General features: G+C 37.5%; 1 protein-coding gene, 1 long non-coding RNA gene and 1 other non-coding gene across 6 annotated transcripts in view; 2 read left to right on the top strand and 1 right to left on the bottom strand.

Moving 5' to 3' along the window:
- LOC106730484 overlaps nucleotides 1-22637 on the bottom strand; it is a 432222-nt gene that overhangs the window by 408547 nt on the left and 1038 nt on the right. For all 4 annotated transcript variants that reach the window (XR_004326160.1, XR_001366943.2, XR_004326159.1 and 1 more), the window contains exon 2: nucleotides 20542-20749. This is a non-coding gene — a long non-coding RNA (uncharacterized LOC106730484). The remainder of the gene's footprint in view (nucleotides 1-20541; nucleotides 20750-22637) is intronic.
- On the top strand, nucleotides 423-20939 carry NT5C1B (5'-nucleotidase, cytosolic IB). The gene is given in 10 exon segments (XM_032497079.1): nucleotides 423-618; nucleotides 2377-2469; nucleotides 3569-3706; nucleotides 5080-5247; nucleotides 5249-5551; nucleotides 5862-6029; nucleotides 7163-7292; nucleotides 9707-9829; nucleotides 10239-10423; nucleotides 20449-20939. Coding segments are annotated over 10 exon segments (1674 nt in total). The 5' UTR covers nucleotides 423-585; the 3' UTR covers nucleotides 20782-20939.
- LOC116669090 lies at nucleotides 6692-6794 on the top strand. Its single transcript, XR_004326476.1, has one exon. It is a non-coding gene; the product is annotated as a U6 spliceosomal RNA (small nuclear RNA).

Below are 22637 nucleotides of genomic sequence, written 5' to 3'. Positions count from 1 at the left end.
TAGGGAAAGTGCTTTGACTTAATGAATGGAAATGGCCTTTATGGAAGGAACACCACATACTAAAGCTAAACTCCGGTCTAAACTTTGTGTCTAGAACAAGATCTCAGCTGTCAACAATAGTCTCCAAATTTTCAGAAAGTTCTCCAAAATCTGTCAGGATGAACAATAATAAATGATCGGATCCACAAATGAGTTTGCCACTTATTTTGGCAGTACCTGAAAATGTACAGCCACAAATGGGATTGATATGATGAGTAACACAGTAATGTTAACAGAGATTTAAAAAGAAGGAAGTAGTAATACTGATATTGCTACAAATTAAACATTTAAATATCATTCAGACATTGATTCCTAAAAACCCAATGGTTATGAGTGGATGTACTCAAATAAGAAATACTATTTCTTTCTTTCTTTTTTTTTTTTTACAGTCACAGACTCACAGAGTCAGTTCCTACGGAATCACATATGATGTCATAAATTTCACATTCTAAATGCAAACCTAGAGTGAGCAACAGAAACAACAGGAAATGGAGCTGGGGAGAGGAAAACCTGCATAACAACAAAAGAACTTCAATAGTTAAAGAAATGAGTCAAACATCTCTAAAACAGAAAAAGAAGGTCAGTGAATTGAACGTCCTAGAATCTTGCCAAAGAGCTCAGGAAATGTATGGGAATGCTCTGCAACAATTAGATAACTTCAGAGGACGAACCACACATAGCAAAAAAAAAAAAAAAAAAAAAAAAAAAAAGGAGAAGTAAAGGAAATGAAGAGTGGAGAAAAAGGAGTTTAAAGCATGTGGTATAAGTCTGTCTAATAAGTCAGCATTTACTGAGCAAATGCTCATATGTTAGTGGTAAGAGGTGAAAACACAGTTGCTATCTTTGAAGAATGCACAGCCTAGTAGGAAAGAGAATACATAAACAAAGTACAATTCAGTGCTCGGAAAAAGTATGTACAAAAGACACAGGCAACACAGAGGAATGTTTAACACTGGGAACTTCTCCCAGGTCATGCTGAGCTTGGTTTTGAAGAACACTGGAGGGAAGAGGAGGTTATAAGAAAATAAGGGTGGTATACAGGCAAATACAAATCATTTGGCATAAATAGAACATAAAGTATAAAGTCGAGGACATGGAGTTAGAGGTCCACGGGATACATCAAGAGACTCCTGGTTGCTCTAACCAAGTGAATGAAGAGTATATCTGGAAATGAAGCATAAGTAGACTTACATTCTATACATTCACTCTAAATACATGAGGTATATGGATCTAGAAGTGGAGAGGATTTGTGGCCATGAAATCTGATCAAAATGCTATATTCTAAGAATGTAGGCCCATGATGATCTGAGGCCTGGAACAAGGCAATGGTAATAGGAATGGAGAAGAAGGACTAGATTTAAAATATCTTTGAGTTAGAAGTGACAGGATTTTATGGTGATGGTGTGAGGGGTTGATGGAAAGATTTTAGGATTAGTTCTGAGACCACACAGCTATGCCATTTTCTGCAGAGACAAATTCAATCATTCAACTAATACTGATGAGATCTTTTCTGGGAGATTAACAGACTGCCCCTGAGCATCTGGGTCTGTGCTAGAAGTTGAGCTCCTTAAACAGATAAATAACACTAATCTTGACTGCATTATCACTACTGAATTGGCATGAAACGATACAGTGAGCCAATACAAAGGTATTTCCTGCAATTGAAAATGAAAACAAATATTTGAATAGGTATCCATGAAATAAGTCATCTTCCTGTGCCTCCCTACATGGTCTTCCCTACTAATCTGTTAATAAGAAAACTCTTTTCACTCTAGATGCTGAACAGTTAGATAATAGGAATAGAAGATGCCTGTTGATTGATCTGTGTAAGATTAAAGTCCTTGATTTTAAAAATCAAACTATTATTGATGAGCCCTAGATTCACAGAAACTATGGTTTATTAAGAAAACAAGAGAAGTTTTAACTCTACATAGCAAATGAAAAAGTTCCATAAGTAGCAATCTTCAGAGTAATGGAGGAAAAAAAAAGTCATTCTGTGTGATCAACTTCACATTTAAATCCAAGTCCTGCTGACCCCTGCAAAATTCTCCCCTAGCATTTCCCGTGTTATCATTTTTCAAATGATAAATGCCTCATGCTTCAAATCCATAAACCAACAAATTTCTATATTGAAAATGTGTTTATCTAGTTTTCTGAAATGTGTTCTTTTAACTAATGCTTGTTAAAACAAGGGAAAAATATGTCTAAAATGTATATTTCTTTGATATTTGCAAAGAGACAAGTTGTAATTTTTATGTATCCTTTTATTCCCCAAATCCAAGATTTCTAATGTCTCTGGATTAAAAATTAATGAACATTCTTTGTTTCTATATTAAGAGTGAGACTGGATCGAGGTACTCAAAAGACAGCCTAGAAACAGACAAATCTAGAAAAGATTCTGAGAAATCTGGAGTCCGTCTGAGCACTCAGGTAAGCTGATTACTTTATCGTTGGTGAGAAAATTAAAGAGCAGAAAGTATAATAAAAAATATTAGGGGGCAGGGGAGTTTGGGGAGAAAAGACTGAGCTATGGAGATTTGTATTAAGGGAGAGCTAACGTCCTCATGGAGAGGTTAAGGAAAAATTAGGAGAAGCTGGTCCCTGCCTTCCCCTCCCCATGCTCATGTAGAATATGTGGTGTAGAATCCCTGCTCAGCCTATGGGATGAGACTGGTCTTTGTTCAAGTCGGGGAGGGAAGGGGAGTCTGGCCATCACATTGACCGTTTTCTGCACAATCTTTCAGATGAGGCGTGCAGTCAATCCGAATCACTTGCTGAGATGTTGTCCCATGCGGGGTCACTCGTCGTGTAGACGCTGCTTTTGTGCAGCTGAGGGAAAAGTACTTCCTGGCCCCTGCCGCACAATACATATTTATATTCACATGTGCCTGTTGTGGGAGCAGGGCCTGCAGATCACCACGATCAGGGTGAGCAGAGATCAAACTATTGATTTTGGAGGGGAGCCGCAGGGCAATCTGGGTGAGGGGAAGGACACGGGAATGGAAACCCTTCCACTCGCCTCTCCATGGTCTCCTCCATCCTGTTCCTCCTGAAGGGAATGCTAGAGGGCGCTATTCCCTCTTAGGCAGCTGCCTTGGAGCCCTGCTGCAGCCTTGTTTAGGGACCAGCTGCCCTCCTCTTTGTAGTCTGGTCAAAAATGTTGACTCTGTCTTTTTAGCATCTGCTAATAGGCTCATTCTTAAGGAAAGAAGTGGGGAAAGAGGAGGAAAAATGTTCAACTCTATTAAGTTTTGTATAAGAGGAGTCACAGGTGAAAAAATATGAGATATCAGACTTATTTCTTGATTTTGGATGCTCTTCTGGGTGGATTCCCACTTTATTGCTCCTCACAGAAGTTGGGATTGGGGCAGAGCTAGAACACTATACAAGGGCCAGGGTTGAATAGAGGGCAGGAAACATGTCACTGAGCACGGCTATATTTAGCCTGACATGGCCATTTCATAAGCATATGCATAGAAGGGGTGGGTGGCAGGGCATTACACCTCTGGGTTTCTTCTCTTCTTAAAAGGGATCACAAGAATTATCTTTGCCGAAGACAGGCTCTCGAGGGTACCTAGTCCGAAATCAGTGGTCTCGAACTTCTCGGAGCCCATCCACCAAAGCTCCATCAGTAGACGAGCCCAGAAGCAGGAACAACAGTCTTAAGGTAGAGACGGGGATGCAAGGGAGGAGCACACGATGGAATAATAATAATAATAATAATAATAATAATAATAATAATAATAATAATAATAATAATAATAACAACAACAACAACAACAACAACAATAACAACAACGAAACAACATTTCTTGATGCTTTCCATGTGCCAGGCCCTGTTCTACGTACTTTATATGGTTTAGCTAACTTAACCCCCAAGTTAAGCCCCCCAGAGTAAGAAAACTGAAATAGAGTAACTTGCCTAAGATGTCACAGTAGTAATGCTCATAGAGCTCGATTAAAACCCAGGGTCTCTAGGTCTAAAAACTGCACACTTAATGATTAAACTCTTATCATTTCTCCTTCCTTCCTTCATACATTCAAAAACTATTCATTGAGTACCCAAGAGACAGAAGAGGGGCTGGAAAGGTCAACAAAGGAGATAGATTGTCCAAGAGTGCTAGATTGTGTGATGCTCTGAGTCCTTAGCTAGGCCCAACCACGAAAGAAGAAAAAGTTTGTTGTGAGAATGAGTTTTTGGATTCAGAGAGAGTGACACAGGCCCAGCTACTGAGAGAACATGTATTCCCACCATCTGTCCCTGTGAGGACTGGCTCAATAACCTAACCTAACATGCCTTTTGAAACATGTGAAACAATCATAAAAACTGAAATAATACATGGATGCTTAATCACCTATCCCACACCTTAGTGAAGGAGTCCTTTCTCCAGAACCATTCCTTCCTATTTAGGAAGATGATTCTCTCCAGCTGAGCTTCACTGGCACAGGAAGCTCTGAAGGAGATGGGGAGACACCTGATTTTCCAGCCCACAGACCTTCCCAGCACTCACTGCATTAATTACAGGGCAAATGTGCAGGCAGATACCCCTGAGGTGCTTTGTAGAGCCTTCTGGTGGGAACTTGCAGTCTAGCTACTCATCGAGTTAACTGGAGGTCACAGAAGGAGGCAGTGCCAAGCAAGGTCCCTTACTTAAGCCCTCTGTCCTACCTGGAGGTCTCTGGCTGAGCAGGTTTATCAGAAGAAAGTGACACCTTTGCTAGTTACCTAAGGGCAAGGAAGAGGTCCCCCACCCTATCTACTCTAAAAGAAAACAAATAAAAAAGTGTGAGGTGCTGATGGGGCAACTGGGGGAAAATGAAAGGAGTCTGTCTCTGTGTCCCTGTAACAGAAATGTCTAATATTTGAAGCATCTGAGCCCCTTTAAGCCCTACTTAAAGGAGCTGAGATGAACCAGGATCCTTCTAAGGGCTAGGAATGGCACAGAGAGAAGGGGGTAGCTCCTTGACTCCAGCTGCCCAGAGATGAGGACAGGGACCCTGGGCGAGCATCGAACTCAGAAGCCCATTTTCTTGCTCCAGCCCCCCAACAGCTCCACGAGCTCCGGGACTTCATCCACCTCCCCTAGCCATCAAGAGTTGCCGCAGCCGCTGTCAGCGCAGCCCTCGCCGCCCACGCCAACCATGCCGCTCGACTCCCGTCCTTCCACGCCGCCGGAGCTCCAGCTCCCGTCCGCGTCCCGGCAGCAGCACCAAGCTCACTGAGAATTCCGACGCCTGGTCTCATGGCGTGGGGCGGGAAAGCCGAGAGTCCCGAGACAAGCGAGAGTCCCGGGACTCCCGAGATACGCAGCAGCGGGAGTATCCTCGCACGCCCCCTACCGAATGGAAGCCCTATGCCCAGCGCAGGATGCTCTACCCTTCCCAGCTGGACCGCGACTGCATGTCCGACCTGGCCAGGCAGCTAGAGGAAGAGGAGGACGAGGACAATGCCTATTGGGCATCCGTGAAAACGCTGTATGAGAAGACACCGAGCTGCTCTCGCCCCCGGCCGGTGAGCAGGACCCACCTTTCCTGGTACCGGGGTTGTCCCTTCGCGCAGCCACGAGGCTGAGCCTCTCTCAGCCTCCCCCGGCCTCCCTCGTTTCCATGTGTCTAGGGAAGTCTGGCCCAGCCCTTTGCTTCTCCTCCCTAAACCTCTCCCTTTGCACTGCCACCTCCAGGTCCGAGCCCTTAGCTGTCTCCAGCATCCCAGTCCTCCAAGCAGGGACCCAGCTGTTTTCTTCCCACTCTGTTCTGTGCTGAGCCCCATTCCTGATCCCTTCGGGTCTGTGTGACTGTCTTGTTGATGTCCCTCTCTGCAGCCCAAACCCAAGCATGCCATCACCATCGCTGTGTCATCCCGGGCACTCTTCAACATGGTGGACGGCAGGAAAATCTATGAGGAAGAGGGTCTGGAAAAGTACATGGAATATCAGCTTAATAATGAGAATGTCGTCCTGACCCCAGGGCCCGCGTTCCGCTTTGTCAAGGTACTCTGAAAGCTGTCTTTGGCCCTCCAGGACTCTGGATGGCAGGGAAAGACCCATGCCAACACTTGGGATCTCATCCAGGTTTCCTTATAATTCCTAGTCCACCCCTGTCTTTCTTGCCCTTTTCAAGTCAACCTCAGATCACAGTTTACACTTTCACAGAAGCTTCCACACTGTTGAGGAAGAGACTGCAGCCCCAAATTTGGAATGTTGAGCTTCCCCAAGTGGACTCCTAATCCTGAGACCTGTAACAGAAAGTTTTGTTCCCTCCATAGAAGGAGTGGTAACCAGAAGCAATAATGAGCTTACAATTCCAAGTAGTAGAAATAAAACACCGCAATAAAATGAGACGAAATTCACTTTAGCTGCTCTTGCCCCAAATACAGCATATTAAGAAAGTCAAGATGCTCTTGGGCAGTTAGGGGGCATGACTTTAATAGAGAAAGTAAGGTTCTCAGAACTTACACTGAAATGTATAGTACTTACAGCTCTGATCCCCTATATAACTTAAACAAATATTACACAATAACATCATAACCAGGCAGAAACAAATGACACCTCCACTAGTTGTGAGGAGAAAGTAGTTATAGGGCCTAGTGGCAGCATGGGAGGAAACCACAAACCTAATCTAAAGACTCATGTTTAAACAACAGACAGAACGCTCGCTTTGGCAGCACATCTACTAAAACTGGAGCAATACGGAGACCATTAGCATGGCTTCTGTGCAAGGATAACATGTAAATTCATGGAGCAGCCTATACTTTTCACAGTAAAAAATAATCATCAGATGATCAGGAAAGACAGATTTTATGAATCAAACACAAAAGCAGACAAACCATAAAAGGGTTAGCCTGATCCTAGCTATCTACCCCACCAAAATAATTCCAGTAAACCAAATATAGCAATTTTCAACAAACATTACCCATCTTTCAGTAAACATTAACTTAGGTCCTATGCATAAGGGGCTGAAAATACAGAAATGAATGCCATAACCCTGCCTTAAAGGAGCCACGGTCTCTCAGTGAAGAGTCTTCAAGGCTTGAATTCGATACCAGTGTGATCCTTTCTCTCCAGTTTCCCAATGCCCATCTTGCCTGGCCCTCTTTACGCACATTCACGTTTGTAACCTTCAGGCACTGCAGCATGTCAATGCTAGACTCCGCGAGCTGTATCCTGATGAACAGGACTTATTTGACATTGTACTGATGACTAATAACCATGCCCAAGTGGGAGTGCGGCTTATAAACAGCGTCAATCACTATGGTAAGTAAAATAAATACCATGTGGAAGAACAGCTCGCTGCTCTGGAAGAGAGAAGCCATGTTATTTTGCTAACTGTGGCCTAACTAATGCAGTGTCTTTGATACTGACACCCCCTTCTGCGTGAGGAATGTTTATTTGCCTATGTCAGAGCAAGAGAGGCCATGTTCATTTTTAACTTCAGCACAGAGTTGGGCTCAAAGCGCTGGACTTAACTTGTCAAGTGTGAATTTCAAAGTCTTAATCCCAGGTCCTGCAATATATTTCTCTGTTTTATGTTTTTCACTTCTGAACTTGACTTCAAGCAGCCATCAACCCAGAGCCTTGTTCTGGGTGATCAAACTTCTTGCTCACCACAAATGCATGTTAAAGGTTTAAAGGTTTTACCTCTCCTTTCTACTCTTAACATTTGACTCTCCCCGGCTGCTCCCTTCCCCCCATCAAATCCATACTCATGCCGGCAAAACTGTCTTTATTCCTTTACAAGGAAAATGTGATCGGTTCTGTCTCTTCATAGCATTTCCATCAGGCATTGGAGACTAAGTCCCCACTTTCCCTGTTAGGGAATCCACCTGACTTCTTACATGGGGACCTTTAACCTATTTTCTAAGTGAAATATCCAGTCTTACAGGTATGTCAAGTCAAAATAAGGTTTACATTTGGTATATTTAAATTCTAGGTTTTAACTGGGCATATTTACATACAGTCAATTTGTATTACAAAGTTATGAGTTTTATTATATTATGCTAATAAGGCTGATGTCTTACTGAGACAGTTGAAAATATGTCTGCCTTTCAAAAATGCCATCTTCAGAGTACTATGCTATGAAAAGACAACATATACAAAAGGTTTAGCACAGATGAGTGGCACAGTCACTCAATAAAGGACAGCTATTATTTTTACAAAGCAAGTCTTATTTGATTTAGTAGGTGATTTAGGTCTATCTACCCCTCACCACACTGAGCCCATTGAGGCCTGTGGCAAAAAGAAACTATGGCTATTTATTTATTAATTGTTAATAAACACATTAAGCCCAATCTTATGCAGCCTTGCTGGGGGATTAACAACTTTTTACCTGGAAGAGTTACTTACTTCCCTCCTCTGGGTGCTAAAGGCAACTTGTCTCACTCTTTGCTATGGTCTTTGTTATAATTTTCTATTTACATGCCTGGCTCCTCAGTGCACTGTGATCTCCCTGAGAAGAGGGATGATGTTTTAATGATTTCTGAAGCCCCCAGTGCCACCAAATAATTTCTGATCATTAAATTAATAGTATGGTTCACTTTGGTGCCACTTAGGCCCAATGTTGGCTTAAGTGAAAAAGTGAGAGTATTTTGTCAATACCACAGCAAACACTTCCACTTCTACTGCTGAGAGACCGTATCCAGTCTCTTGGTCCATGCAGAAGACAAACAAATGACGAGACTCAAACAACTGACTGGACTCAAAATTCTGCTTTATATCATCTGCAGCTACCCAGTTTATCATATATCCAAAAACACTCTGAATGGGTACATGATATCCTTATGGACAGTGTTACACTTTAGCTATTCTCACATCACTGAACCATGTTTTGCTTTTATAAATAATCCTGTGCTGAGACCTTTCTACATAAATCTTTAACAGAGTTTCAGATTATTCCCTTAGGATAAACCCTTCAAAAAAGGAAACACAGGTCAAAAGGTATAAACCTCTTAATAGCTATTAATACTTTTATCAACAAATATCAAATTACTTTCTAGATAGCTTGTACCAATCTATACTTTCATTCATAGTGTATGTGGGTGCCTATTTTACAAACCTCTCACCAAATATCACATTTGTCTAGTATTTTTTATTGTTGATTTGAAAGACATTTAACGGTGTATTAATGTTTAGTCTGCTAATTGTATTTAAAATTTCAAGTCAAGAGACAATTTCAGGCCATTTGTTGTTTTTATAAAATAGTTTAAATCCTATCACTACTTGTTATTACTACTGTATTGTTACTAAAGAAATACAGAAATGGTACTTAAAAACAGACCACGTCCGAACTGGCCCTCTCAACAGGTGAGGATGCTGTAGCTGAAGGGAAAATGCACTGTTCTAGACTAGACAAGAGTTGATGTGAACTAGTGGGCTTAGACAAGCCTTTGTGTCTCGGTTTCCTCTTCTGTAACGAGGATAATAAAGCCTGCCATAACAGTCGTTGTGAGAGTAAACTGGCATGGCCTACCTGGATGTATCTGGACCATAAACTGTCATAACCAAGCAGATCCACTATTATATAAAATAGCTGAGACATTTTTCAATATTGGTGCTAATTCTAAAATCTCAATAGGGACTCAGTTATTCCTAAGGTAACTTTCACTTGCATTTATAGTAAGTATATGGTTTTTACTCTCTGACATAACAAAGTCTTGTTTGCCTGATAATAGGCTTACTAATTGACCGCTTCTGTCTGACTGGTGGAAAAAGCCCCATTGGATATTTGAAGGCGTATCTTACCAACTTGTATCTTTCTGCGGATTCTGAAAAAGTACAAGAAGCAATACAAGAAGGTATTAGTTTGGTCTTCTCTCTCTGGTTAACACAGAGGTCTGCATGAGTGTTTCCTTCCATTGGGCTTCACATAGTGTTATGTGGTATATGTTATTGTTGGATTTTCGGCTAAGGTGTCTCCATAAGTGGCAGCCCTCAAGTTTGTCTTTTAGAGCTTCGACCTTCTTGGAGGTGGGCATGTTCAGTGCTTATCCTACAATCTATTTTACTCTTTCCCATCCCTTATAGAAACGGAGGCAGTACAAAGACAACTGTTTTGAGATGTGTGGTTGTGAAGAGGAGTTGAGTCATTTTCAGAGAATAGCTAGAAAAGAAATTCAAGGTCTGGGAGGACTTTTTTTTTTTAATAGTAGACACTAAAATTCATGATCCTGAGAAGAGTATTAATCAATCCCAATGTTCTGCCAGGAATCGCCTCTGCAACGATGTTCGATGGAGCAAAAGACATGGCTTACTGTGACACACAGCTCCGTGTGGCCTTTGATGGGGATGCGGTCCTCTTCTCTGATGAGTCTGACCATATTACCAAAGAGCATGGGCTGGACAAATTCTTTCAACATGAAACGCTATTTGAGAATAAGCCTCTTGCTCAGGTAAGTTCAATGAGTTCTAATTAATTTTGATCTACTTATTTTCCAAGACATAAATACTTCTTCATTGTGATACCTTACCAGTTAGCCATTTCTACATAATAGGTTCTCAAAATAATAAGGTCATTTCCAACAGGTCAGGAAACATTTGTTGGACCTCTCTGTCCATAATCTCAAACTCAATAAAGGCATCACTTAACTGAGAAAATCTGCAAAACTGAGAGCTTGAATTAAATCAACGAATGAGCCTCAAACAAGTGCAAACTATGAACAACTAATAAATTGAAACCGAAAACTTAGGTGTTTGGGGAATCAATCCATGAACCAAAGTGTTAAAGTCATGGTCTGAAATGAACAAAACCTATAACTCCTGAAGCAAAAGATCTGAAACTTCAAAATATTCTCCAAACTGAATCTGAAATAACTGATCATTTAGTTTTAGTCTATGAATCTTACCAAGGCCTTTTTTTAATTGGCCATTTTTTCTCAGCTCTTCTTGAGCTTAAGATAAACTTAAATATTGTTAGTTTTATTACATTCATAAAAGTATGAAGAGACTAATCAAAAGCTGGAAGTTTTACTAACTCGCCTCATGTTACAGCAAGGGATAATTAAACTCTCTGTGTGTGTTTATGTGTGTGTGTTTAACTTCATAGTCCCTCCCTAAATAGCTTTTTTAGAAGTCTTGAGCTCATGTCAAGAAGTTGTTCAGTGTTAACAAAATTCCCTATTGAAAGGAAAACCCTTTGTTATATTTTACATAAGTCTGCTTGGCTGAAATTCAGGGCCTATTGTATAGTAGCCTTTAAGTATTATTAAAATGTACAAGATCTTTAAAAAACTTCAAAAAAAGAATTATTTCAAAGTAATCTTAAAATACCATTTTTTTCTATCTCAGGGAAGTAATCCAAATTTCTTTTAGATTTTCCACTTATCAGTTCTTTTTTTCCATATTTTAAATCATTTTTGCCATTAAACAATTGAAATTGTGAAGCCCAACACTAGTTATAGCAGGAATACCTAATGAATTTTTATTAAGCATGCTTGTTTTCATTATGCGGTCCTTCTGGCAGTGGATAAATATGGAAAGACCCGGCTTTGCCAGATGTGTTCCACTGATGAGAAGGAAGTTATGAGGTATGATTACTACCCAGGGCTTTCAGCTATGTTGGTCATGGAGCTTGTGGTTTGGGCATGACAATGTCCCAATTGTCTCAAATGGAGGAGATCTGAGAGTCACCAACAAATGGGACAGCTGGATAGGATTAATTTAACCTACTCTCATTGCAGCTTATAAGCCTCCAGTGTGGTACCAAGGCTAGTAATGGATGTCTCCTGATTTGATCTCTGTCTCATCTTAACCATTCTGGAATAGTGATCTCCAAGTGTGTGTGCACATTTTAATCAGAGTTGTTGAGGTATACTTTACATCAGTCTAATTCGTCATTTTTAGTGCATGATGCATTTAAGATTCATCCATGCCATCCCACGTGTCAGTAATGTGTTCCTTTTTACTGCTGAATAGTAGTTTTCTGTTCCATGGATATACCACTTTTTCTTTATTCATTTACCTATGGGAGGATTTTTAGGTCATTTCCAGTTGTTGGCATGTATAAATAAAGCCATTTTAAGCATCTGCATACAGGGTCCTGTGTAAACACAAAATTTACGCATTTCTCATGGGTAAAAACCTAGGAGCAGGATTTCTAGGTCACATGGTAAGTTGCCAAACCATTTCCCAAAGTGAACAAACCACTTCGCACTTCCAACAGCACTGTGTAAGTGATTTTTTTGCTCTGCATCCTTGCCAGGCATTTGGTATTGTCAGGTTTTTTTCATTTGTTTGTTTGTTTTAAGCTTTTCTGGTGGTTACACAGTAATATCCCATTGCGGTTTTAACTTGTATTACCCTAGCGACAAATGATATTGAGTATTTTATCAAGTGCTTATTTGCCATTATATGTATTCTTTGGCAAAAATATCTGTTCAGATCACTTGTTCATTTGAATAGGGTTGTTCATTATTTTATTATTGAGATTTGGAAGTTCTTTATATATTCTGGATACAAGTTCTTTACCATGTGTGTTTTGCAAATACTTTCTCTCAGTCTGTGCTTGTCTTTTCATTCTCTTAATATCTTTTAGTGTCCTTCAATAAGCCATAACTTGTAATTTTAATGAAATTCAATGTATCTACTTGTTCTTTCATGAATTGTGCTTTTAATGTCATATGTAAGAAATCTTTGCCTAACCCTAGGTCACAAAAATTTCCTATGTTTCTGTACAGAAGTTTTTATAATCTTATCTTTTATGTTTTTAGAATTATTACCTATTTGAGTTGATTTTTATATTTGTGCAAAGTAATGAATAAGGTTCATTTTTACTGTTTATGGATATAGCCTAATTGTCCCAGCACTATCTGTGGGAAAGACTGGCTTTCTGTTCCTCTACTATAGACATCTATCTTTCTGCAAATATCACACTGTCTTGATTATCATAGTTTTTAGTTAAGTCTTGAGACTGGTGGTGGGACTCCTCCAAATTCATCATTTTTCAAAATTCTTTTTGATATTTTGATTCCTTTTTATTTTCATATAGATTTAAGAATTTTCTTGTCCTTTTCTGGAAAAAAAATCCTGTTGGAATTTTTATTATGATTATGTTGAATTTATAGCTTAATCTTGGGAGATACCTTAACAACAGCAAGTTTTTCAGCCGGTGGACAGAGTATATTTCTCCATTTATTTAGATCATATTTGATTTCTTTCATCAGTGTTTTTTAAATTTCAGTATATAGATATCACACATATTTTGTTAGATTTATACCTAAGTATTTAATAATTTGGGGTAGTATTACAAATTATATCTTTAAATTTTTAATTTCCAGTTTATTTATGCAAATATACAGAGCCACAATTTATTTTTGTATAGCTGAGTTTAGATCCTGCAACTTTGTTAAAGTCACTTGTTAGTCATAGTAAAAATTTTGCAGGTTATTTGAGATTTTCTGCACAGACAATTTTGACTATGAATAAGAACACTTTTATTTGTTTCCATTCTGTATGTCCTTTATTTATCTTTCTTGCCTTATTACCCTTGCTAATACATTCAGTACAATGTTCAATAAACATTATGAGAGCAGACATCCTTGCCTAATCTTAGAGGGGGACATTCAGTCATTGACTATTAAGTATATTATCCACAGGTTCTATCAAGATGTCCTTTGTCAGGTTAAAGGAGTTGCCTTCTATTCCTATTTTTAGAGTTTTATAATAAATCCATGTTGAATTGTGTCATATGTCTTTTTTGCATTATTGAGAAAATCATGTGGCTTCTCTAGTCTGTTGATATGTAAATTATATTGATGAATTGTATTGATGGTATAAATTCAACTTTGGTCATGTTGTATTATCCTTTTTTATATATTGCTGGATCCAATTTGTCAAAATTTAGTTTAGAATTTTTTTTTTTTTGCCTTTATGTTCTTGAATGTTTTTATTTTGTAAGAACTTAGAGAGTAATGCTGACCTCATAAAATGAGGTGGGAAGTATTTTTCTCCCTGTCTGTTTTCTGGAAGACTTCAGAGTTCGTATTATTTCTGCTTTAAATATATGGTAGAATTCAGAGAGGCCATCTGGGCTTGGACTTTTATTTTAGGAATGCTTTTAACTAAGAATTCAGTTATATTTGATAGATATAGAACCACTGTGCAGATTTTCTCTTTCTTCTGTTTCTTCTTCTGGTAGTTTATGAGTTTGTGTCTTTCAAGGAATCTGTCCATTTCAGTTAAGTCATTGAATTAATAAGCATAAACATTTTCTCATATTGTCTTATTATAACTTTATTATTTTTAGGATCTTTGGTAATGTACCCCTTTTCATTTTTAACATTAGTAATATTTACCTTCTGTTTACCCCCTGCCTTTATGGTCAATCTAGCTAGACTTAAACAATTTTTTTTTTAATTTTTATTTATCTTTAACCAGCTCTTCCTAAGTTTTTAAAGGTGGAAGTTAAGGCCACTGATTTAAGATTTCTCTTCTATAATAAACATTTAATACTATAACATTCCCTCTAAATGCTACTGTAGTTGCACCCCACAAATTTTGATAGGTGGTTTGTAATTTTTATTCAATTCAAAGTACTTTTTAATTCCTTGTGACTTTATATTTGAGTTATGGGTTATTTATAAATGGGTTATTTAATAGTCAAATGTTTGGAATTTTTCCAGGTTTCTTTCCATTATTAATTCCAAGTAGAATTCTGTTGTAGTTAGATAATATATTTTCTATGATTTCAACTATTTAAATTTCTGAGGAGTGTTTTATGCCCAGAATATAGTCTATCTTGGTGAATGTTTCAAGTGTACTTGAAAAGAATGTTTACTCTGCTGTTTGCGGGTTGAACATTCAATAAATGTAAATTTGATTAAGTAAGTTGATAGTTTATTATGCAGGTCATATTGCCCAAGTGTTTAATATTATCAGTGATTTTCTTTCTCCTACTTCTACCCACTATTGAGGAGGCAGCATTGCAGTCTTCAAGTATAGTTAAGGATAAATCTATTTCTCCCTTCAATTATATAATTTTTGCTTCATGTATTTCTAATTTGTGTTGTTCAGTGCCCAAATATTTAAGATTATTATCTATTCTTGCAAATTAATCCCTTTTCATTATGCAGTGCCCCTCTGTCTGATATCTATACAACCATTCTAGATTTTTTTCTTGGACTGATGTTTGTATGGTACATCTTTTCTGTTTTTACCTTTAATTTATTTATGTTCTTACATATAAATTGTCTCCATATTTAAATTGGTTTTCTTGTAGCAATTACATAGTTTCTGTTGCTTTTCTGTATAATACGATAATCCCTGTGTTTTAATTTCTGTTTTTAGAACATTTGTATCAAATGTGATTCTTACTTAGATGGGATTAAATCTACCATTTTCCTAATTTTTCTATTTGTTTTGTCTTTAGTTATCTTCAGTTTCTTTTTCCTTTTGTCATTTTTGCTTTTGAATGTGTTGTTTATATTGAATGTTTGTAGGATTCCATTTTATCTCCACTATTGATTTATAGCTCATTTTACATTTTTCAGTGGCTATCCTAGGAATTACAATATGCAACTTTAAGTAATCACAGCCTACTTTCAAACAATATTATGTCACATCAAGTACACTGTAAAAACGTTACAACAGTGTACTCTCAATTCCTCTTCCCCTTGTTTAGTGACACTGTCATATATTTTACTTTCATCTATACTATAAACTCACAATACTTTGCTACTATTTTTTTTAATTTAGGTAGTCAATTATCTTTAGAATGAATAAGGATAAGACAAAAATATATCTTTTTTATTCATCTTCATTTTAACCATTTCCAGGAATCTTCATTTCTTTGTGTAGATCCAGGTTTCTCCCTGGTATCTTACTCCTTTTACCAGACCATCTTTTTACATTTTATGTAGAACCAATCTGCTGTTACTAAAAGCTCTTAGTTTTCCTTTGTCTGAAAAACTCTTTACTCTCCTTCATTATTGAAAAAATATTTTATTTTGACTGGCTATAGATTTCTGTATTTCCCCTGTTTTTCTTTCAGCACTTTAAAGATACCCATTCATTGTCTCTGACTTGCATAAATTCTGACAACAAATTGTTGGAGATTCTTAACTTGGCCCTCTGTATGTAATGTCTCTATTTTTCTCTGGCTTCCTTCAAGACTGTCTATATTTCTTTGTGTTTCAGCACTTTGAATATGGTGTATGTATGTGTATTCCACAGCATTTCAATGCCCTGTTCTTTTTCCCCCTACTATTTTTTCTCTTTATTTTCAGTTTGGGTAATTTCTGTTGACTTGTCTTCAAGTTCATTGATTCTTTCCTCAGCTATACTGACTCTATTAATGAATCAAAAACATTCTCCATTTCTGTACCATATATTTCTTCCTAGCACTACCATTCAACTCTCATATTTTCTACTCTTTGTTGAAATTACTACTTTACTCATCTACTTTTTAATATAGTTGCTGAGATATAATCACAATTATTTTCAATCTGCTCTCCTACATTAATGACATCTAGGTCATCACTGAGTTTTCTATCAATTATTTTCCCTTGAAAGTTAATTGCTCTTTTTATTTATTTTTATTGTAGTCTCAGAAATCTTTGATTAATTTCTAATCATAGTATGTAGACAGTATAAGCTTTGGTAAATAGTATTTTTGCCTGGTAATAGGCATGACTCCTTTTCTGCTAGCAGTTCGTGTGACTGATTGAATCAGTCAAATCAGGAATCTGACTGGGTATGCATTTTGTTGCTGCTATTGTTACTTTCTTTTTGCCACAGGCTTCAAATTCCTCTGGTAGGTTAGTGGAGGGTTTTTCATGATATTCCTCTTCCATTTTCAGCTGCAGGGCTTCTCCTTGTGTCCATGCCTCAGGGATGGTCTCTGTGTTGTTACCCTTCTCCTCCCAACTGTTACTGTTTGTCTCTGCCAACTAGGGGGATGATGTGGGGAAAGGGGGCATTCTCTGCTGTTCTAGTTAATCCTAAATCTAAGGCAGTGCCTGTATTTCCCTAGGTCTTAGGGGAAAAGTTGTATGATTTATCTTGCCTCTCTCCCAGTGATAGGAGATACCTTAATGATCTGGGTCTCCTGTCCCTCTCGCAAGGATGGAGGGTTTTTCTTTTTCCTTACTCCATAGCAGTAGATCTTTACCTGTGTTCTGGGGTAACAGTGCTTGAAGCCCTTCTTCTGGCAGTTTAATACTTTTGTCTCTTAGGAAACATGGAAAAAGGCAGAGCTTTAATCTTTTCCTATAGTGGCAGCAGCTCCTCTCCTCCACATCTGCTCCACAAAGGACTGAATACTTTCATCTTCCACACTGTCTATAGTCCTTCTCATAAGTAACTAGTGAAGTCCATAGAGAAAAAGCCTGTAAGAGAGTGTTCATTTCTTTTTTCTGTGGTTTCCAGGTCTTCTGTGTTCTCTCATTAGCCCATACTTACTTAGCCTTTTTCAATTTGTTTTTAAAAATGACCTGACTTTTTAATACCCACTTCTATGGTCTCTGGTATGTCTTCCCTCAGTGCTCTGCCAAAGATATGCCAGTTCTTGAATTCCATCTGTCCTTGAAGATTACCTTAGATTTTTCCTTAAATTTGTTCCCTTAGATGCATATTAGTTAGTTGCCCTGTTACCTCAGCTGTCTCATGGGCTCAAGAAAAAATTATAATGTTTTAGATTTTCTGGCTTTTTATTGTTGTTAGGATAGGATTAACAGTCTTTCCAGCTTTCGACATCCTAGGCAGATTCCAAATGTTTTAAATTATACAATTCTTCAAAAACGTATGTTCAAGTAACTTTCTCCCATGTTTCTATATTTTTATTGATAAAGTACATACTTATACTACCATATAAATATATAAAGTATTAAACATATCCAAAACGGAAGTAAGAAAGAATGACATGGGTACCTAGTTTGAATATAGTGACATAACTGGCCAGGCTCTATTTATTCTCTTTGGAAATTACTCAAAAGCATCAAGGAGAGCTGTGTTCCTCTGCATTTCAAAACCAAACTGTGAGGAAGGTGGCTTCTTCCAATAGTTACTACACCTCCTTTGTTGCTGTTGCCAAGAAAAAAGGGGTTATAGTTTTTGTTTGTTTGTTTGTTTGTTTGTTTGTTTTTTACTTATGTGTATGCCTCTCACCTTTAGGAAGTAAATTTTACTCTTCTTTTTCTGATATATTTAGCCTCAGAGAAAGCAATACTAAACAAATGATCACATAGATAAGCCACTTTTGTGGAAAACAGCTGGTTTCCATGACAGCAAAGAAGAAGAAAGCTTTTGAATTGTGAAAAGAAGTCAGTTTTGAAATATTACCCTTGACCTTTCCCCAGAAATCCTCTAATTTTTCCAACGAAAACCAACCTACTTCAGCGATAAGTAATAAAAAGAGAACCAGCACATTATATATGAAAAAATACTATGAGAAAAAAGGCAGACACAGAAAAGTAAAATCTAATAACAGATGGAGAACTCTCATTAGAAATAGTTGCCATAGAATAGGTGAAAATTGTGACTAAACATATACCATGACTTTTAAAAACTTAATAAAGCAAGGCCATAAAGTAGAAATGCAAAAATCAGGGAAGAGTTGATAAAATGTTAAATGACAGAATTCTGGAAATGAGCAGAATAGAAAAATAATATTTTAGAGTGAAAAAATGACAGAAATAGATCACAGATAAAGAAAATCCAACATATGCACAATTGGAATCCCTGAAGAAAACACTAAAATTATGTTCTGGGGGAGAAGAGGATTGTGTGTGGTAAATACAAAAATGCAAATTTACATCAAAATATAAGTCAAAAAAGTCCTGAATTAGAATATTTTAATGCATACACTAAACTATTACAGATTAAAAATTAAAGGCCACATTATGTTATAGGGAAATAGAACACAATGATCATCACTGAGACATATCCTAGTAAAGTTACTTGACTTCAAAAATGAAAAAAATAATCATTTGGGCAGCCTGAACACACAAGTGAGGGAAAGAAAATCAAGCTGTCCTTGAGTCTTCTGCACAACAGCACTCAGTAGCAAAACACAGTGGAGCCTTACTTATAAGATCAGGTAGAGAGAAAATATAAATCACAGATTCTATATCCAGCCAGAAGTTCATTCAAGTAAAAAGGAAACAGATCAATGGTTAAGAATAGAGTATATTCTCAGGGATTATTATTTCCATAAGATTTTCTTCAGAAAACTAGCGCAAAAGGACATGTTTTGGCCAACATGTAGATGACTAGAAACACAAAGGCACAAATGGGTGTAGAATATATTTAACATAGAACTAAAACTAAAATATTTGCAGAGTGACAGAAAAGAAAGCACATATTTTGTGCTCTAACAATGTAGAAATTACATAACTATTAAAAACTGAAAACGTGGAGGAAAAAGTTATAAGGAAGAACAGGTAAGCTGATATCTTCAGTTACAATAGCTGATCAAAGGATAAAATGTACACCTGATAGAAAGATTAAAATCTTTAATAATGCAAATATAAACATTGAGAAAGACATCCAGTTAAAACTGGATGATTGAAGAAAAAATAGAGGATAAGACAGAGATGAAGAAGTGCCCTAATTTCATTATTTTTCATTGTAAAAAGTAATAGATCCTGGATTTTAAAACAATAGGGGACTAAGGGTATTATAAAAAGTTATAAAGGTAACTAATAGAAGGAAATAATGTAAACCTTCCTAAATGTCAAAAGATACACATGTGCAGATAAAAAATACACTCAGTGAATAATCTTTTAAAATCTTTAAACATGAAAAATGAAATAAAAATTGTAATACAGAACCATTATCACATATATTTGTAATATCAATAAATGTAAGTGGCCTAAAAGTCAACTTCTGTTTTAAAATTTAAGATTTTCAGATTGGATCACATAGCAAAATCCAATTCTATTTTCTATATTAGAGATAAAGCTAAAACTATGAGTTCAGAAATATTGAAAATAAAGCTAGGTGTAAAGATATACAAAGTAATTGTAAATATAGACAAGGTTGGATTCCAGCCAAGAAGGAATTGAACAAGATAGAGAAAAAGCATACTTTATAAAGCTAAAATGTAAAATTCACAAAAAGTACATTAAAAGAGTAGTGCTTTGATGATTAACTGAACTTTAGAGTATCCCATTTTGCCCTGCATAGTTTATGTCTGTTGCACTGGTTCAACTTTACAGGAACTTCTTTTACTCTTAAAATATTTGTGTTTAGATGATAAATTATATGGTCATCCTATGTTTATTCTAGGAATGCAAGGATGGTTTTATATAAGGAAATAGAATCATATAAATGGAAGGAGTCTCAGCACTGTACCACTGGCCTGTACTCCATGTCTCATGCAGTATTATTTACACTTTTATAAGTTCTTATAAACATCTGCCTTTTTTGCATTCACTTACTTTTGCTCACTGCATCACAGCTGTGACATATGTTCCTTTTACAGGGTCCTTTGAAAGGCTTTCTGGAAGATTTAGGCAGACTGCAAAAGAAGTTTTATGCCAAAGACGAACGGTTACGTTGCCCCATCAGGACCTACCTGGTTACAGCCAGGAGTGCAGCCAGTTCAGGCGCCCGCGTGCTGAAAACCCTTCGCCGCTGGGGTCTAGAGATAGACGAGGCTCTTTTCCTTGCTGGAGCCCCCAAAGGTCCCATCTTGGTGAAGATAAGGCCTCACATCTTCTTTGATGACCACATGTTCCACATTGAAGGGGCACAGAAACTTGGCACCATCGCAGCTCATGTACCTTATGGATTTAATCAAAAAATGAACAATTAGGAATGGGGAGGAGAAATAAAGCAGTGAGTCTGGTCTTACAGGAGCCACTTCATGTGGATCTCTAGGGTAATTAGGTATTTCAGTAGATTAGACTTCAGAACTTTGTTCATTTGGAAAGGTGTTTCTCTTGAGTTTTTGAAAACATTTTGAACTCTCAAGTTACCTTCAAGCTACTTCTCTTGGAGCTGTCAATGCTGGTGATGCATTGCACCTACTTTTGTGTGTAAGTCATAATGATAATTTTTAGTATACGTTTAAAACTTGAATGCTTAAATGCTTAAAGGGCTATGTCAGAAGCCTACTTAGTTTTACAAAGCATTGCTCATTTTTGGATGTTGGTAGCCATAATGAATCATTACCCATCGTCATTATAGAATAGTGGGTTTTCATAGGTGGAAAGAGTAGGGTTAAGCCCACTCTTGAAAATTGGAGCTTTTCGGTCTGTTGCCTCTGTAAACGTTTAGTCTTTTAATTGTGGCAAAAATGAAGATGTTACTCCACCTGCATTGAAGTATACCAATTTTGACATTGCCCATTTAGAGATAAAAGAGCTGGTTATTCATACAGGTTATTCATCTAAGATGAACTCGAGACAGAACCTCTTGGAAGGGTTCTCTGAAGCTTATTTAGTGGGTTCATTCACTGTTGTCATTCTGTTGTGATTTTTGTCTTGATTTCAAAAAACATTGATTCATAATAATATTAACCATAATCTGCTATAATGTTAGGAACAGTAAGCTGGTTATTTTCACATGTTACCTCATTTTTTCATCAAACCAAACATTTGTGACATAATATTATTATTACTTTCCTTTTTGTCAATGAAGAACCTAAGTTTCAAAAAGATTAACTAGTTTATCCAAGGATAATAAATGGTAGGATAAAGATTCAAATTTAGGTCTTACTTCAAAATCTACCTGTTGTCTATTTTCTCTGTGTTACAGAGCCTTCCAAATTGAGTTGCTATTAATTCCATGACTGTAGGACCCACCCCGAACAAATCAGTAATCGCATTACATTTTATGCTTAAGCTACATGGCAGTTACACAGTAGGTCAGGGGACTCCTCCTCGCTTCCTCACACCCTCTCTTGCTCCTTCTACCCCCACCTCCATCCCTACCTCACCCACATAGACATATTCCACCCCTGGTTCTCATTAAAGCAGACCACTACTGACACATATCTTTTGATCTGCTTCCTGATTTGATGTAAGCCTGTACAAAATATATCATTCATGACACTTATTGAGTACCTGTTTTCTAAGCATTCCCCAATATAAAGACCACAAGAGAGACTCAGACATAATCCTATCCTTTAGAAAATTTAAAACTTTTAACAATCCCTTAGAGGAAGTCAAATGTGCAAGCTCACATACCCCACACTAGAGGGCTGTTTGTTCTCAGCGCCAAGTGAGGGTCACACAGGAGGCTGAAACAGAGATCTGTATGGGCTGGAAGTGGTCAGGAAATGAAGAGAATTGAGGTGGGCTTTGAAGGACAGGAAAGAGGTGGGTGGATAGAAAGGAAGAGGGAGAGAAAGCATGTGCTTCTGGCTCAGTGAGTTGGAGAAGCAGCTTCAGGTTACAGACAAGGTGGAATAAAGGCCTACCCCTCATGATTTCTGTTCCTGGTGCCATGTCTAATCCTCCGTGTTAGTGCCCCTTCCCCTCTCTGAGCTCCATTCTCAGCACTCATAAGAAACCTTCCGGCATTACATCCCTTTTCTTTGTATTGTGACTTTGTATTGCATATCACTCCCAAATATAAGGGAGTGGAGGAGAGTTTATCAGAATTATCTAGGGAGCTTATTTCAAACTACGGAAGTTGTGTGTGTGTCTCTTCTCTTGTCCTAAAGAT

This window comes from Camelus ferus, chromosome 15 (genome assembly GCF_009834535.1).
Source record: "Camelus ferus isolate YT-003-E chromosome 15, BCGSAC_Cfer_1.0, whole genome shotgun sequence".
Taxonomy (NCBI): Eukaryota; Metazoa; Chordata; class Mammalia; order Artiodactyla; family Camelidae; genus Camelus; species Camelus ferus.
Note: the sequence above shows the minus strand (reverse complement) of the source record. Positions and strands in the feature narration are given on the sequence as shown.